Source organism: Glossina fuscipes, unplaced genomic scaffold (assembly GCF_014805625.2).
Source record: "Glossina fuscipes isolate IAEA_lab_2018 unplaced genomic scaffold, Yale_Gfus_2 117276, whole genome shotgun sequence".
Classification (NCBI taxonomy): domain Eukaryota; kingdom Metazoa; phylum Arthropoda; class Insecta; order Diptera; family Glossinidae; genus Glossina; species Glossina fuscipes.
The window spans coordinates 420-20,216 of record NW_024006156.1 but is presented as its reverse complement, the minus strand read 5'-3'; the positions used below and the strand labels follow the sequence as shown (position 1 = coordinate 20,216).

General features: G+C 33.1%; 1 protein-coding gene across 1 annotated transcript; it reads left to right on the top strand.

Annotated features, from left to right (window-relative positions):
- Positions 1-1,672: 1,672 nt before the first annotated feature.
- LOC119644473 (disintegrin and metalloproteinase domain-containing protein 10-like) lies at positions 1,673-3,956 on the top strand (the record flags this gene model as incomplete). Its single annotated transcript, XM_038044032.1, has 2 exons — positions 1,673-1,869; positions 3,432-3,956. Coding segments are annotated over 2 exons (671 nt in total), but the record flags the coding sequence as incomplete, so codon positions are not given.
- Positions 3,957-19,797: the final 15,841 nt, after the last annotated feature.

Below are 19,797 nucleotides of genomic sequence, written 5' to 3'. Positions count from 1 at the left end.
CCGCGGTTTTACTTCGGTTGAAACTTTGCAATATGCTCTTGGCATGTCTTGTAGTATTAAAGAATAATCAAAAAAAAAACATAAAAAAAACTTGACTTTTTGCTTAGCGCAGGCAAACTTTACATGTGAAGCTTTAAACACATTTCTCTCGTAACCACGTTTCTTGAGCTTGTCCTACAGATATATTCTTCTTTTAAGTTTGCTGTTCTAAGTCGACAATCTCATAGGAATGATTATGTTAATGAACCTAAGCAGAACGATAAAAAAATAATTGAGGAGGAAATTTATTTTTTCGGTTGTGCTTCGCGATAATCATCTTGATTTCGGCAAACGGGCAGACTGCAAATGGACATATCTAAAATAATTCCGGTTTTCATGCTTATCAAAAATGTATGCTTGATAGACTTTGAACTTCTTGTTTCCGTCCTTTTCAAGCAGTCGACATAGTGTGCTGCAATGCGGCTGTAGTGACTAAAAAAGACTTCATAATATTCTCATAAAAGTATTGACAATCTCTCGAGACATTGATTGATATCGAATTCTAATCCGCTTACGGAAAGGTACAAGTGCACGACTATCACGTGGCCAAGACTTGCTTTAGGATTCCATTTTCGCGGCACTTACACTTTATGAACACAGCTCGCTATTGTTGCTATTACTCGTAAAATCTATTATAACAATAGTCGATTAAACAATTAAACCTATTTGTTAGTCTCTTGATGTATCTGTTTGTTGAAATTCGGATTAAAATTTTCAAACTTTTTTTTCGTAATATTCGTCTGCTTTGAAGTCAGCTATTCCGGCTCACATTTCTGACAGTAATTATCGAAGAGCCGGTCATTTCTTATCTAATATCTCGGAATTGAAGAGCTCAAGACATGACGGAAGGATTGCATAGTAATATTGTGCGATATGGATAAAGGTATTCTAATGCCTTTGTTTTATATTGACATGTAATGAATACTGCTTTCGCCATGCAATTAAATATAACGCATTTATTCAAAAGAAGTAGAGCGAAACCTCAATAGAAGCCGCTCAAAGTTTTCGAAAGAAACCTTGGATGACAACGCAAGCGCAAGCGTTAGCACACTTATATTCCTATTCTTTCAGTTCTATATTACATACACTTTTATTTATAAACATCTAAAATTAATTCATATACCGTTAAGAAACAAAAAAAAAATAAAAAACAAAATTTTAATAAAAATTTTCAAATTATTGTCTAATTAAATTTTCCCCCAAAACTATTTCCCTTTGAGGGTTGCAAGATTATGAAAAACAATCAACATTTCATCTGAAACAAAGCGAAAAAAGGACACGTGGGGGAGAAAAACTCCGTGTTTTAAGATTGTAAGCTTTATCAAAGTCAAAAAAAAAAAAATGAAAAAAAAAAATAAATAAAGACGTAAACAAAAGAGAAAATGAAAATTATACTCTTTTTGTTTTTTTGTGTCATCGTTGTTTACAATAGCACACTACGTTTTTTTAATGTTTCTATTGAAGACCAAAAGAAGGAGAGAAGAAGTAGCACACCTCTGTATAATTGTAATTCTGCACAGGAAGGGTAATTCTTGCTTTGAGAGAATTTTTATAATTATTATTATTTCTTTCAACAAAAGATTTCACAAAAAAAAAATATTTATTTATACATTTTTTTTTTCTCTTTTTTTAGATTCCGTGCGGTTAAACGAATACATATCTCATTATGAAACATTAAATTATGATCATCAGCATATTAGAGCTAGTCACCACAGAGCACGACGATCAGTGACCAAAGATCATTATGTACATTTAAAATTTCAAGCGCATGGAAGAGACTTCCATCTTAGATTAAAACGTGATCTATATACATTTAGTGATAAGTTAGAGGTAAGTACATAATTAAGTAAGAAGAACCTAAAGTTACTTTTGCTTGTCGGAGACCTCTTAATGGCAACGCAAGTCTTATGTATAACTTTCAAGCCATGTTGTGACTTTGAGCGAAGCACCAAGCAATTTGAGATTATTTCACTAACGGACGACAAGAGACCAACCCGTCGAATGGACAAACTGGAACTCGATGTCAAAATTTCTTTATTAATTTTGACCAGTTTGAATACTATGAAATTGGACCCAACTAATATCGAGAGATTTCTCGTACCCAGTTTATTATTATTGACTGCTTTTTCCAGCTAACACAATTGTCGCATAAACAAATAGACATTTATTTAAAACATTGATACATACGGTATTTAAAGTTTCCGTGCTTGGAAAAACAGTAACATCTACTGTAACGCCAGCTAATGAACTAAAGTATTCTGCAGATATACATCCGGATTGTAGCGTGTGCATACAAACCTCGATATTTGGTGAATAAAATCGAATAACAATACTATAGTAGTCCACGGCCCATTTATTATGTTCCCTACATCACCCTACAACTATACATTAAAGCGGTTTTCCAAATGAGGAGTAGTGGTCGAAAAAGTGATCAAATCCGTACCATCTTCAAAAGCATTCGTCCTTAAGCCAAAACACGTCAGTGTACCAAATTTCATTAAAATATCTCAAAAATTGCGACCTGTAGGTTGAACACTCTGGTGTTGAACAGAACGGACAAAGGGATTCAAAAGGTGATTTTGAATCAATCGGTATAAGAAAAGATGCTTCTCTCATCTCAACACTTTGCGGGTGTTCGTGCAGGGTATAATAAAACAACATATATTTCAGGTGGCAATGCCGTCTATAGTCTCACTATGGAGTTTTTAAATTACATACATAATTTTTAAAACGGCCTGACGCCTCTGAATATGATTGTTTCTCCGATTTCTTGATAGGTTGAGTGTTTCTTTCAATTCATGTTAAAAAATGCTCCGAAGCATTGATTTTAAAGATGCTTTGGAAAAATTCCCGTGTAAAAATGAACAGTTCTCTTCATTCCCTTCCAATTTATTTGCCGTAATGATGGACCCAAACTTCACTAATGATATATCTAAAAATTTATTTTTCAGGAGCCCTTAGACGATTAACGAATGAAATTTAATGAAACACTTAAGCAATTTGGAAACGTTTTCAAAGTTTCATCAATTGTATCAATTTAACCATCAATTGTGCATTAATGTAAATGTCTAAATGATACCTTATAAAAGACAACAATCTTATGAAAAAGTTGTTTCCGAAGTCGGTACGGTACCAACAAATATTTAAATTTAGTTAATAGAGCCGAGCCTAAGACTAAAGACTCAAGGACAAAAGTTTCTTCTTTGTGTCCATTTTTGACTTTGAAAATTACAAAATCACATACACACTTGAACAGTGCGACTTACAAAAGCTTTGCGATAAGTATATATATCTTATTAGCTGGATAAAATTTTTGCATGACCCTTTGATCTGTCAACTATTTGCATATTTTTTATACCTAATTTAATTAATTTAATAATTTCTTATTTCAGATAATTGATAACAATAATGGTCCTTTAGATGTGGCCACCGATCACATCTACGATGGGCAAGTGATAGGTGACCGTAATAGTTATGTATTCGGTTCCATATTGGATGGTGTATTTGAGGGTAAAATTATAACGGAACGTGATGCCTATTATGTGGAACATGCCAAACGTTATTTCCCACAGAATTTTACACAAGTCCAACATAAACCTCAATGGGAATCCATGGCATTGCATAGCAGCAACAGTAGCAGCACCAGTAGTAGTAATAGTAGTGGCAGCGGTACTGACAACATACAAGATGGTTTAAATAGTAATAATAAAGCAACAACAACCAACACGTCTTCAGCTTCTGCTACTAAAAAATCGATATCCGACCATCATGACGACGTTATTAAAACTATAGGTTTTCATTCGGTTATATATAAAGACGCACATGTCGATGATATGTATCAGCAAAAACGGGAGGAAGGTGAGTAAATTTGCAATTGTTAAAAAAAAAAAAAAAGAAAAGAAAATATATTTAGTTTATTTTAAATTTAATTTTTTCATTAGTTTTTTTCTCCCTTAAGGGTTAACTTTTATATCAAACTTCGAAATTTTAATTCATTTTTGATAAAAAATTTTTCTATTTCAACCCTTTAAAATTGCATAAAAATAAAGGCAAAAAAAAAAAAAAAAAAAAAAAATTAAAATTTATGTAAACAACTCTCAACTCCCCGTATAGTTCAAATAAAATCGACATAACAAGCAAGCAACTACCACCATCTCAGCATATTTACCACTACACACACACACACACACACAGATATCTTCATAAGAGTCAGGGGGCCATCATTTAGAGTAATATTACTTCAAGTGAGCTTTTTCACACACACACACACACACACACACATGCACGCACGTTGACATTGTACAGCAAGACGTTATGAGAATACTGCATATGGAGTGAATGCACACACAACATAGCGCTTATGCATTCATGTAAAATGTAAAGTATATATAAAATTAAAATTGATATAATTGTTGCATATTAAATGTAAGCATGTGTACAAAGTGTGTGTTATATGCACCGACAGACAAAGTAACGATTACGTGAGCGTATGTGTTTGTTTGTGAATCATATGCATGCAACAGTCAACAACCCCAAAACATGCACAATTGCAATAACAATATCTAGCAACAACAGCAGCGCAAATGTTCTCTGACACAATCTAAAATGCATAATAAAGTAGTTGAACCTACCTACACACACATACATAACAAAAAAAAAAAAAGGAAAAAAAAGTACATAAATACATGCAAACACATTTCTCAATAACAAAAGAAACGAGAGTAAGAAGGGTTTTTAGTTAGTCATGTTCACATCACTACAAGGAATGGTAATATATTAAATTCGATGCACTGTTTGTTACGCGGGGAAAATGCCTCCCCCCAGCTACAGGGAGTTTTATTCACCTTCTTAATATTAATAAAGGTTTGAGAAAACAATTATTTTTAAAATATTTCATAAAAACTTTTTAATTTTTTGTGAAAAACAACATTAGCGTTGACGCTAACAACGTCGAATACGTGTACGAGGCGCTTTCTCTGTAAGTGGTGTAAGCCCTTTTTTTGGCAAAAACTTACTTAATGATAACAATGAATGCAATGAATGCAATGAATGAATGAATGCTTCCAGTCCCTAAAGGAATAATGAAAGAAATCATCATTTTCTCAATGTACTTTTTGACAATATACATATATATACATATACACATATACACAGATAATGAATATAAAAATAAAATTAGGTTGAAAGTGATGTAAGAAATCTACGCTCCCTGAGGACATAATGTTTAGTTCAATTCTCGTAAAGGCATCAGAAGTATAAATAATCACATGCCTATTGCACATACATACATCAATATATTTCAACCAAATTTTAAATATCCCCATATAATAATTTAGAATGGACTTACACCACTCTCCAAGCGAATGGCTGATTCGTGAATATTTGATAGCGACGACGATGACAATAAAGACATAAAAAGTCCTTAAACTGTGGTCGTAGCTTAACAATTGCTTAGCAATTTTTTGTTGTTATTATAATCACCCATCGGATGATATAAGTGCACTAACTTTATCCCACCATTTTTATTGTCTAGCAATGCTAGCTGGAACACTTAAGTCTTTTTGGTTACTTTTTCATTTCTTTACAAGTTCTTCTTAATGCAAATGTATACAGAAATCCCTTGGATAGCAAGGACCAAAAATTAACACGTTTTTATTTTATAAAATTTTTATCTGTGGATCGTATCAGGTAGTCCTAATAACATATTAAAAGCTGTTAAGGGGACGTTTTTGTGATTTTGTATACATTTCTAAGGTCGCTTTACTTTTTTAATAACATGCAGGCGGGAAAAGCTCTTTAAAATCCTAGTGATAGTCAAAAATTTACTGCTCATGCGATTTTTGCTGTATATATATATCAAGCAAGCAGCAAAATAATTATTTCTCCAAAATATTTTTTTTTTTTTCGTTGCACACAAATTACTTCACTTTTTTTCTTCAGCAAAATCCTGCGATCATATCTTCTACTAAAAAGGAGTAAAAAACCTATAACCGTCCTGAGTAGTCGAGTATGTGAAAAGAACGACTACAAAGTCAGTCGTCGCGGGTTCAAATCTGAAATGTGGTAAAATTTTCTTTGGTCTTTGGTAGTAGTCGGTAAAGGGATATTTGGGCTGTTTGGGCACACACCCGCCACCTTCTAATTTTTTTCTCTTTTCTCTCTTCTTTCTGACAGTTGCCGTATTACACGAACAGCGGACAATCACCTGACTGATTGATCATATCAAAAAACATGTATGTATATATATTCGCCTTACGGCATGTCCGTAATATGCTAAACATGCGTCGATCGGAGTTAACTTGATCTAGAAACTATTTGCTCTAGATTTTAAATTTCGTGTTTCTTATAGATAAAAGGTTTCAGTTCCTTCAATCTTAAATACAATCTTATAAATGGATTGTATCTGCATCACCCAAGTGTTGGAATTGTAATCGTTTTGTACAAGTTTTCAAATGAATATTTGCTTGAATTTAGTGTAAACAACTGAGACTTGCAAGTGACCTGTAAGTGCAACAGTGAGCGCTCCAGCAAGAGAAAGACGGATACGAAACGATTCACGGCCTTAATACAATCAGGAATTCTTTATAACGGATTTAACGCCCTTTTCCGAATGTCAGAGGTAGAAAACTGCACCCCCTATATCCTCAAATTCACTGGAATATCATTTCGTATAACTTTTGATTAGAGTGTCATGATATCGTCATTACTACTGGCTTTCTGAACCTAAGCGTTTGGTGACCAGGATTCGACCATGCTGTCGGTTAAAAAGTTTTCTTGTTTTCTTTTTATTAGTAAATTTACAATGAAAAAATTTCATGTAATGCATGCAACATTGTTGTTGTAGTTGTAGCTACTCTGATTACTTACATGTATGCTTATATAGAAGAAAGGAAAGAGAGAAAAGACAATGTCATTGAATTCGTAGCTATTTCTATTTTTCTCTTAAACATTTTTAACTTTTCCTTGTTTTTATGCAAAACAATTTTTATTTACTGTTGACTGGAGGAGCGAAAATGAATGCTTAGGCAATGCGAAGGAGAAGTTACACTCTTCCGTCATATTATTTGCAAAAAGTGTGGGTGCAATGTTTTGCCTGGGTATGGTTGTAGATAAATGAACACCAACTATAAGTGAAACACAATTGTTCCTAAGTAGGAAGAAAAGGAAAAAAGAGATACCATATACAAATAATTTTTTTTTTTTTTTTTTTATTGCTTTATATGTATATATAACTTTTTTTTTTTTTATCTTAAAGCGGAATTATATGATATATATAATATTCTATATTAAATTATTTATTTCCTCTTTCTCTTGCTTTTCGCGTTTTGCAAGTTCTTTCAAAGTTTTTCTTACAAAAGAATAAGCAGAAGAAAAAAAAAAAAAAACTTTACAATTCTTAGTTAACTTTTTCCTTTATTAACAGAAAAACTTTACATAATTATAATACTTTGCACAAAAACATACTTATTACATTTGCCTGCCATGTAAACTCGTTTGTTTCACCTGTTAACATGTAAAAGCATCAAAGGGAGAGGCGTTGTTAATACAGTTTAGATCGAATCTTTTGATACCTAACAAGAAGTGACAAGTCGGTCAGGAAATTCTTAGTCTCTTCCTGTCTGTTTTATTGTTCGATGTGAATTTATAGGCAAACGAGTTTGAATTACAGAAAGCATGATAGCGACCATTGAAACGAGTGTCAGTAGCGAGTTGATTTTTTTTTTTTTTTTTTTTTTTTTGTGATTTATTATGCAGTGCTACTATGAGCCTAATAGTGGTCGAAACAAGCCTTCTTTTTAAATTCCATCTTACGATTTGAATTTATGCGACTAATGATTGGATCAAATCCAGTATGTAAGTATTGAGGTTACGCGTCGATCATAAACTTATCCAAGCCATATTTCTACATCCATCTCATTTGCAATTCAAACCTTACCAATTGGAAAATTCCACTTTTGAAAATCAGAGGTAGTCAATTTCAGTTCAAATTTGAATATCAAAATTTCTCAATTGAATGTAAAAATTTATCGAATAAAGTCCAAAACATCTGACTTGAAGCGCAGATAAGCGCTGAAAAAAAATCAAAAATTTAATATCATAAGCTGTCAATTAAAAAGTGACAAGTTGCTAGTTGAGAAATTCTCAATTCTCAATTAAGTGCGAAACTTTCCAATTTGAAGATCTAAGTTCGAGAACTGAAAATTATCGATTCACAACACAATTCCAGAATTCGAAAATTAGTTATCACAAATCATCAAATATGGAAGCGAGAAGTCGGCAATTGTTAACTGAAATTATAATTTTCTCAAATGAAAATCAGATAGAAATCGTCCGTTGAAAAATAGAATTCGAAACTTTAATGCCAGTAGTACGCGATGGCAAATGAAAAGCTCGCTAATCGAACAGCAGCAGAGCTTAAATATAGAAAATCAAAAGTCATCTTTCAAAGTTTAAACTAATGTTCGAAAACTGTAAATTGGAATTTGAAAAGCAGCGATCATCAATTTACGTCCTGAAGTCATCTGTTGAAAATCAAAAAAAATTCGAAAATGAAAAATCAAAGCTCGCCAATCAATTCGTCAATTGAACATAACACACTAAATGAAAAATTTGATCCGTCCTTACGTTCGATGAATGAATATAAGAAAAAGAAGATGTAACAAAATTACGAATATGTAGAGTGTAGAAAATCGTCATCGTAATAGCCGTCATCGTAGCTCCAACACGATTACTCAGCCAGCAACAAGAAGTTTATTAATGGCGTAAGGGTGCCACAAAACCTTAACTTTCAATAATTTAAACCTCCCGTATAGTGAGAAAGCAGAGTAATGCAATGCATTTAATCACTAACTTAAATGGAACCTACGTATGTGCATATAATGTAATGCACACACGTTTGCCACGCACCGTGGCTTCCCATTGAAATCAAGTAACCAAGCATTTAAATATGAAGTACAATATATAATGAGGGCAAAATGAACAAATCCGCATCTTATGAAAGCGGTAGGATTGAATACAGGCATCGGTGTGACTGGCATTAAATGTAAAAAGGTGTGCGTGTATATCTTATAAGTGGATAACTTGATATTTCATTGTTTGAATAGCAGACTATATACGACGTATGCTCGCGTACATTGTTGATATTGCGTGAGGTTTCCTTTTTTTTTTTTCATTTTCATTTTTTTTTTTTTTTTTTTTTATAATTGGTAAACAGCAGGAAAAACTAAAGAAGGGGTACACTTTTAACTTTATGTGGCACAAGAGGAGAAAAACTTGTGTGAAATAAAGATTTTCTGACCGGAAAAGAAGGAAATTATAATGTAATGAATTTTCAGGTCTTTAACGTGAAACCTCTTTTTGTTAAATCTGCTGGTAAACGTAAATTGAGTTACGATCGAAAAAAATCTACCTTTAATTTTTCTTTTAAAGAGTAAAACCAGCAGTTAATCATCCTAGCTTTAGTAATAACTGTTTGTACTTGGAATGTGATTCGATTTCGTGGAATGTTTTTTTTTTAAAAAAAAGAAAAGGTGTAAATATTTTATTCCCGATACTGACCTTTCCAAATGCTTTTGTCCATCCGTCAAAGGCTCAGTTTCTTTTGGTATCGTCACACGGTCAGAATATCACGGCCCAAGTCACCGATTGAAATAAGTATTCAAAAGAAGAAGCGTTGGTATGTGGGCTTAATCCGAACTAGAACATTCTAGTCCTAGTCTAGTCTGCTCTAAGCTAGTTCTAGTCTATCGGTATCTTTTAACTTAGTCGAGCTTTCTCAAACCGAAAAATCATCTCATTAGGCATATTGCACGTAATTTTCGGTTTAATTGTGCCTATCGTTGCTTTGACAGCGTTTCACGATAATTAGTTCAACACAGTTTACAATACGAGTGAGGGGGCGTTAAGCAGTTCACTTGCCCGATATCAAGCCTTTTTCGATTCAAATTTCTGCTGTTTAAGTTCTTTTTTGGTTCGAAACTTAACCTACATAATAGAGCCCAACAAATCTCTGTTCTTCGTACATTGTATATAATAATTTATACTGTCAGGGAAAGCGTACAAGCTTTACTTTCATATAAGGAACTCCAGCATTATATGACGCTAAGTACAAACTCTTTTGAAAAGTGCAACTCATTTACATGTCTAGTTGAAAGGCTTTACTTTTTTATAAAATCGTACCTTGGTATCTTTATTGATCGCTTAAACGGTGAAAGCATAACACTTATCAACTGGGCACACATTCACTAGGCTGGGTCTACCGCCTTCTTGTTTCTTTCCTCTTTTCTTCCTGACAGTCTGGCGGTACACGGATAGGGGACAACCTATCCACGATAATCTATAAAATAAAGGGTGCAAAGAGTGTGTTGTTGGGCGTCATGCACTACTGATTTCAAGTTTTATACTTATATTCCCAACTGACTCAGATCAATGGAGCAATACTTGTCGATGATTAGATTTTAAAGCATTGGCAAACTAGATGACCTAAGCTTGCATCAAATGCTCGACGTTATTACAAGATCGTGGCTTCTTCTAATACTTTACTAATTTCCTTACTTTTTTTGAATTCTTAACACATTGGTTGTAATATGACGATAGGTAAGCAGAAAACATTAAATTCGTATTCATATGGAACTTCGTTTTTTTTTTAAATATCTTAACCTCTGTCCCCATACACGGACATATGGTTTTTATGCTAATTATAATTACTATCATTAGTAAAAAACAAACAAAGATAATATGATAATAAATTATTCATTGCGAAATCTCTCAGCAAATGACACATACAAGTGCATCTACACTAACAATAGCATTTACGGCAGAAACATGAAAATAGTGTAAAATAACATTTCGACTGTGCATGTGTGGTGTTGAAGCATTTGAACAAATCGTGAATAAATAATGTCAGAGATTTTAGATAGATTTGATTGCAATAATTTCTAGAGATTTTAAAAATAAATTCGCATTTCATAAAAAATTTATAAACATATTCATATGTGTACATTTATCATTTGACGGAGGTGCCTTATGCCGTCAACGATATATAAAATTTCCCTGGAAATCCAACGATTAAGAGAATTCACAAAAAAACAAAACTATGGCATTCGTTACTTGTTTTGATGGTTTGTAAACAAAGAGTTTTTTCACGCAGAGTCAATTTAACCGTCACCTACAAAAAAACAGAAGATGAAAAGAGCAATTGAAATACATAGTTCAGTGATTGCACCAGAAACGGGAAAAGTGAGATTTAACTGAGATCCAGCAATGAATGATGGCCAATCGTTAAAGATGGAGGCAATCATTATTACCTATCGAGATTACGGCAGAGTGTTTCAATTCTGATGAATTCCGTCATCGGAAAAAGCGCACAGGTTATTTGGAAAGTAACGCGATGAAAGCCACTACACTACACTTGTAAATTGCCATTAGCGATCACACTTTTTTTTCTTTTTTTTTTTGCATACACACTTTTTGTTACGTACATTTTTTTTCCCCCCGATTTTTTGCTTTTTGAATTCTTTTCAATGCAAAATGAATAAATCATAATAAAACAAAGAATTACGTCATTGGTTTCTCACCATGAAAAACTCGTCCCTGAAGCAGTTGAAATTTAATTTGTGTGATGCCACTTTAATGACATGGCTGTCTCATAGGCATAAGCATAAGACCCAAATGATATAATGGAAATAAATTAAAGTCAATCAGATAACTTTAGCCAGCTGATGGTGTTGATAAATATTAAATTTAAATGGTTATCAGCTACCAGCTATGGGATATGAACTATTGACGAGAAAGTTTTTAAACTTTCGTTCTTTAAATTATAAATATTCTAATAACTGTAGACCCATATGCCCAAGACCAAATCACATTCACAAAGTTGTTTGTAAGATTTCTGTTTTCTCTCGACAGGAGGCTAAGCACGAAGTCAGAATAGTCAGGGCATGAGGTTCATCAACGAAGACTCCTTATCAGCATGGATTCGTAAAAGAAAGATCAACCGTTACGAACTTTTTCAAGCGTACTTGCCACACTTTCAAAGTTCTTTCTAGTGGCCCTCACGCTAACATCGTCGTTACCACGTATTTTTTCATTAAATGGTGCCCTAGAGAAAATGATGATCCCTATGTTATATAAACAAGCTATTTATTACCTTTATGAGACCAATACTTGAATGCTTGGCTCAACAGAGTTAGATCAGAAGTAATTTCCGCTTTTGACTGCTTTTGATGGGTCGACCCTAATTAGAGAAACGTTGATTTATTCTTGATGTTTCTTTTTTGGTTAAGTTGTCCCGGCGGCACTAAATTCAATGTTCGTAGCCCTTCTTTCAGAAACTTTATTTTCATAAAGCTCAGTCAATACAGATACAACTATATGAGTGTTTCAACCCATTTACATGCCTTTGCAAAAATCGAATCGATACTTATACCGTAATATCCGACTCTTTAAACTCTACCAAAGCTACTCTCTATAATAAGCGAAGCGAGTTAACTTAACTGTTAATCGTTCACTGTAATTGCCTGTGAAGCTTTTGCATGTTTGCAATTGTTTAGAAGTTCAGTTCAGTTCAGGTCAGATTCCTTCGGATCTACAGGCCGGCTGCGAATGGCTTCTGTTCTAGATGTGTATGTGTGTGTTTTTTTCTTTTTCTTTTGTTTATTTAAACATCAGTTTTGTTTTTATTTCCCTTTTACGTTTCTTTAGACTCAATATAATTCGGCCGTATATTTCTGTTAGTTGAATTTCATGTGTAAATAAATAAATAAATAAACAAGACATCGCTCAAGACCGAAAAGTTGTTGATAAGAATTTCTGAGTACGGATAAGAAGGAATATATAAATAACCTACACCATCTATTATTCGTGTAAATCTTAAAATATCATTCCCCACTCAAGAAATAGCTGGTCAAGTGTGGCAGAGACAATGGGAAGATTGCAAACATCTTTGGTCATACTTTTAGATAATAAAAGTTCAACTAAACCTCAGATCGAGACCAGTTTAAGTCACTATTTGTTGATCTAAATATTTTCGAACTTCTTTTATTTCCGCAATTTTACAAGTGTCTTATTTAAATCGAGAGTGTTTCGTGTATTTGCGATCATCAATCAAGTTCAAATTTTCAAGGTCAATTGCGATCATTTAAGAAGTTTTGAAGATATTAGCGAAATCGAATCGAAATTTTTGCAAACTATTGCCCAAATCATGAGACACAGCCGTAGTATTAAAATATATTGATTTTGTTTACATATTATAGCGAACATTTTTCGAAAAGCGAATGGAACTTTAATAAATAAGCGAATTATATCCGACTTTACCTTAAAAGAAGTAAGAAAATCATGTTCTACTTTCATCGTTATTTGCGTGTCTACTATTTTTAAAAAAACTGAAGAAAATAAAAAAAAAAAGAAAAATGAATTTTGCCATATTCTATATAATTGAATTAGTTCGGTTGATTTCTTCCACTTTTTTGCGAGTGTTATAGGCACCTACTGTGTTATACCTGTAACGTATTGTAGTTTATAAGTGACAAGTAAAAAATACGTTTTTTTCTCACTTTTGAAAACAGTTTACGTTGTACTGTGAGCAGTGCCCTTTAATTAATTTGGTTCATTTTTAATATTTCGCCAATTTAGGATACCAGAACTTTCAACGCCTTTGTCGAATTCGTTAGCAAAATTTTCACTTTTCCGATTAAAAGAATAATTAGCATATATAGATGGATGGACGGACATGGTTACATTGATTCAGAATTATAATATCAATCAAATATTCACATGCACTGGGCCCTCCTTCTTGATGTTGCAAACCTTTTTTTACAAATTGATTATGCTTCCATACTGCCGCAGTAGGTATTAAAAAATTTAAACCTTACGCCCTGCAATAGTAAATAAATGACCGCAATCGTTTACATCTGTGTAGGTATCACAAATTGTTACCCTGAATTCTCTAAATGTTTTATTAAATTTATATTTTGTTGACTGAAATAACATTTTGTGCGATCGCAAAATAAAATGAAAATATTTAAAAAAAATAAAAACATTCTGTTTGCAATAAAAAATATTCTCTCAAATATTTCAATATTTCAGGGAATTGTGCTATTTACATATAAACATTTCATGTACACGTGTATGAGTGCTCATGCACATGAAAAATTCATATAATTCCCTTTTGTTTCGTATTCGGGGCAATAAAGTAAAATTCGTTTTCATTTATAATCCCCAGTTATGTATTTTGTTTTGTTTTTTTTTTTTTTTTTTTTTTTTTTATAAACCCGCTACTAAAACATAGAAGTTACGTTCGTTTTGTAGTGGCATTTGCAAAATATATAGGCGTGTTCTTCTACGACATGTGTGACAAAATCTTATGACAATCGATCAGAAATATGCTTGCGAATGCCTAGAAGGGTGAAACTACTAAATATGTATACATGTATGTACAATCAGCACTAATGCTATTCAGGATCTGAACAAAGCAATTCAATCGGCTCAGAAATTTCCAATCAACTAATGATTTTGTTGTACATACATGGAGTCGCTTTGAAATACAGACATTCTTGAACATTGCTGCCAGTTCATAGAAGCGAGCTGGGAAACTAAAACCAACCGAGCATTTAAATCAAACCCAAATATTTATCAAGAAGGAAGCATTACAAATTAAAAAAACACTTTCGATATGAATTTATCAACAACTTACAACTGATCTCATTTGGCGTTATATGAATGTTAATTGAAATTTTCTAAGAATTAGAAAAGTTTTAACTGTCTTAACCGACTAACTGACAGTTAAAGAAAGAAATAAAGCTTCGTTCATCTCAAGTGTATCTTTGTTATTCAATCAATCCAATGGGGCTGCTAAATATTTGCTAAAGGCAGTCAAGCCAGTATTGACTCCAAGGAGTTATTATCCTCCCATATAGGTAGTAAGTCATAGTTTTGTCCTCTATTGTGGCCTGACTTCAATCACTTGTTCGTTAAATGCGTCACAAATCTTTGTATATTTGTAAACTGACTTAAGTCGCTATCTAACTGCAAGTTATTCTAGTTTCTACTGGCTCATGCATGTTTGCATATTTCATTTATAATCAAAGCAATCATGTCAAATTTCACCTTTCCATCTCAATTTATAGCAATCATAGTCATTTCAACACTAAATAATCCATAGGCAGAAGGAGGCATAACATTAAAGTGTTACGGTGTTGCACGCTAACCAAAGTTATAAACACTTTATGGGGCCGCTAATGCATTTCTCCTAGTGTTATGAACGGAACGGCAAACCTAACACATTGCCGTATTTTAATGGCGAGTATAAGAATCTTTTGCATTATTGAAAATTTATCTAAGGCATTTCCTTATTAACGAAGTATAAAGGCTTAGAAACCATCATTCCATACGTATGGAAATTACAGTTTGATTGTCATAAGACTCTCTTTTGATTTAGTCAAAACTATGCATCCATACTTGAGACTATAGCCAGTTGTTGAAAGCGGCAAAACTTCAGAGCGCTATATTCCACGCACGCAGAGTTCACAAACGGCCGCAACCAATCCCTAAACATATTCAATTAGCCAATAACTTGTGATTGCGAAGTGACTGTGATATTATTTGCTAGAAGAACGTTTCATATCCATCTTAGAATCGTGGAGTAAAAGGATCCTTCTCAACTTTTGATACGTCAACGAAAGGAGCAAAAAGTTGTTTTACAATAGTTCATATTAAAAAGCAAAATAAAAATATTTTACTAATCACTACAATAGGGTGGATATATATAAAATTTGTCGTTTTCGCATAATCATCACAAACATAACCATAATCAGCATGGGACTCGGAATCTGAACACATATGTCTCTAGAAATTTAGTGTGATGTCTTAACCACACGTTTTCCGTTGGGACACGAAATGATAAAATGCCACTCATCGCCTCAGGAACTTACCCTTACCCTCCCGCCCTTTCTGCTCTGGTAAGATGCCGTCTTATCTAAAAATTTTGCTTTATTTGGGTGAAGAACCCAATTGAAATGCAACTCCACATCAAGCAAGTGCTCGTATTGTGATTTGAACCAACCGTAGCCGCCATAAAACCTCCGCGGCGTGCAGTTTCCGCTATCAGTCCGAAGCAAAAACATTGTTTCAAGGCACTAAAAAGAAAGAAAAGAACAAGTCCCTAGTCAAGATCAGTATTAGCATGTGATGTTTATTCTTGAAATCCTTAAAGTCGGATCAATAGATGACGATCGGTAGGCTTTGCGGGCAAACCTCAGAAATAGGCGATATATTTTGGGAGAAAAGTCGAAATTTTTAATTTATTGTTTACGTTAAAGGCAGCTGAGAGCAATTGCTTTGCAGGGTATCCAGCATTCTCTGCATGACGAATATAGCCTTCTTATTGACATTATTTATTTCTATTTCATGTATAGCATTATTTCTGCATATCTTTCATATTTCCACATATCTTTCAATGCCGCCTATAATTGTCATGATTGCAAAAGCGGTTGATGTCGGGAAAGAGTTTCATACACACATAAGCATTGTACTTAAACAAATATATATATATTAGTTTGTATGTCTATCTCAATGGCGTTTTGTGCTGTGTCATTACAATGTGGGCTTTTTATGAATGCATATATGTATGTGTTGATAGTTTCAAATTGAATTCATAAATGGTAATGTATTCGTATATAAAAGTTGCATCGACCAGCTGATTGCCTTATATAAATATATTTATATATATATATATATATTCGTGCACAAATAATATATATATGTATATATATATTCCGGATATAGTTGTTATGATTGAATATTGACTAACACCGCAATCATAAATCATTTATATGTATGTAGACAAGATTTGTTATATGTTTTCAAATTTCTCGCAAAATCTACTAAAAATTGGAATATCATTTTGATCGTTTGATAAATGTTGTCTTAGTTTAGACAACGTTTGAGCAGAGTTTTTATAAAATATTTGTAACGGCTTTCGGTGATAGGAATGGACTAGGAATGTAATAATAAAATGGTTCTAATAAATAAATAAATAAATAAATAAGTGTTCAGTTAAGTTATTCGTTGAATTTTATTTATTTAAAGCATGAAAAATGAAAAACGAAAATTTTCGATATCAGCTAAACAATTGAAATGTATGTATATTTGCAAATAAATATGTAAATATATTTGCATACGCCCTTACAATAAAAGATTTTCATTTCATATGCTGATGAACTCAAAATGTTAATTAAAATGTTAATACGCTCCTGTTGCAAAACAGACAAATGCAAGGCAATCTGCTCGTCTGCCTATGCGCAGGAAATAATCAGGATAATAATAAAAAAAAAAGCAAGTAGGGTTAAAACGGTTTAATGAGAAAGAAAGGGAAACCATTAAAACTCTCACTCTTTATCTCATTGTCTTTTCTTCCCTTTCATATCCTTTGTAAATTCAATTAACTGCAATTTTTTGCTATAAAATGCACACATTTCATATATTACGAGAGAATTAAAGAGGCTTAAAGTGGTTGCGGTAGTAACGATGGTGATGACGATGGTCAAACACATATGCAACATAAATTATATAAACGAACTATAACAACGAGTTACGAACTAATCCACTTACGTTTAGATGAAAGTTATTAACAGAAAGAAAAGTATTGTTTTTCTTTCCTCATAGAATTAAAAATAAAATAATCATATTTCCCCATATAATACAAAGGCATGCATTTCGCTCCCGTAGCATGGAAATGAACAAACTTAATTTCCTCGACGCTTAATAAAAAATACACTTACGATGTTCCTAATAGCGTTTATATTCTAAGAAGCATTTCACAGACTCTCTCTCTCGCGGAGTTGAAAAAATTGAGTTAAAATAGGTTGTTGTCGATTTAAACAAAGTTCACGATCCGCTTGAAGGCGGGAGTTGAAGACGAAAATTGCCATTGCTATTCAGAAACGTAAAGATTCAAATGCCAATATTTTTCTATTACATATCGGACTTGTAAACGAGTATGCCGCATCAAAGTGGGAAAACTGAAGCCAGGTTCATTTATGTACCGCAAATTTGAAATATGGCTTGATGGCTTAGTAAAGCGAAGCCTAATGTTCTTCAAATATCTCTTTTTCAATTTCGTGCAATGTGTTCAAAAGTCATCGGAAAATGGGATTTTTCCTTTTCTACGACCAACCACTCACCACATAACATGGGAATAGTCAGGAAAAAGTAGAGAGAGAGAGAGAGGGAGCGATAAACGCGAAATATGTGTGCTCGATCAGCATCCTCGCTATGGCTACGACGCACCCCATCTACGGCCCACCTGTCGTAATTAAAGTCTGACGATCTATCGCATTGAGGATTGAACTTACGAAAGCCAGCTTCATAGTGACACTTCTCAACTACTTGCCTCTGCGACAGGTGAAGGGATAATAATTATCATTATTTAAAAATCTACAGAAGACATTGATCTAAAATGTACTAAACAAATATATTAAAACGAAGTCGCACGAGAATGATGAGCGTCCGCATATATCGTTAATAAAATAGAAAACGTGATAATGGAAGACCTGGGCAATGCGTCTGTTTGCAAAGCTCTTTTGCCAATTACCAACTTGAAGGAAGGAACATACGATTTGCTTTCCATTTAGCAAATTCGTCTTACTCTGGCTGCCATTGGTCCTTCAGCCCTAAAAGATTTTATCGTGAAAAACGTTTTTCATAACATAATAAGGCAATAACTGCCCATAGGAATTTTAGATGGCTTTCGGAATGTCGATTATACGAATTAAAGAATCGGTGGAAAGATTGTATTGAACTTAATGGAGAGAGATTATGCTAAATAATTTATTTACTTAATGTCCATATATTATGTAAATAAATTTACGAAAAAAGAATTTAAAGGCTACCGGATAACTTAAATCATATGCTCGCCTGTGTTAAAAACTTTACCGCACTTGAGATTTGAATCCACTCCTCTGCCTACTCAGCTACGCGTCACTAGATAATACATGCAGTAGCAATTAAATTCTCACATATCTTCATCTACATGAGAAAAACGTATTAACGGCCTTGGTATTGAGGTGGGTGAAGGTCCCTAATATTCATTCAGGTCTAATAAGTTTTATATACTAAATGTCTACATTCAATGCCTTATTTACTCGAAGCAAACATGTCTCAGTATTTCACTCTATTCCGTCGTCATTAACATCACAGTTAATATTTCTATTAATAACCGTTAAACTGTTCTTCGAGGTCATCACAGAAATTACATAAAATGAAATATTAAAGCTAATCCAATGAACTTTTAAATGACCGGTGAACGACCACCAGTACAACCAACTTCTTCATTATTATTATCATGATCACGATAACAATAATACGTATAATTAACATTATTGTTTGGTTAACGTCAGGCTTCTCTTGAGTTGACAGAGTGTGTACCAACAGTGAAATGAAAATGTTTGCGTGCATAGAAAGGGTAGATTTTGTAATTGACCGCGGGTATGTAGAAACCAATGTCCGCATATTTACCAACTATGCTTTGGAGTTCAATTTCATGTTCTAACACAGAATTTTCATTGTTTAGCACATCGTTCGTGCCTTACAAAACAGGTGTCATAGTTAAATGCATAACGTTTATGTTTTATATAATTTATTGAAATAATAGTTTAAGCATTTTTTTCTGTTTTTTTTTTTTTTTTGTTTTTTTTTTGTTTTTTTATTTCTCTCTAAACAACTTCCGTTGGATTATTCACTTCCTTCCTTTTGAAACATATT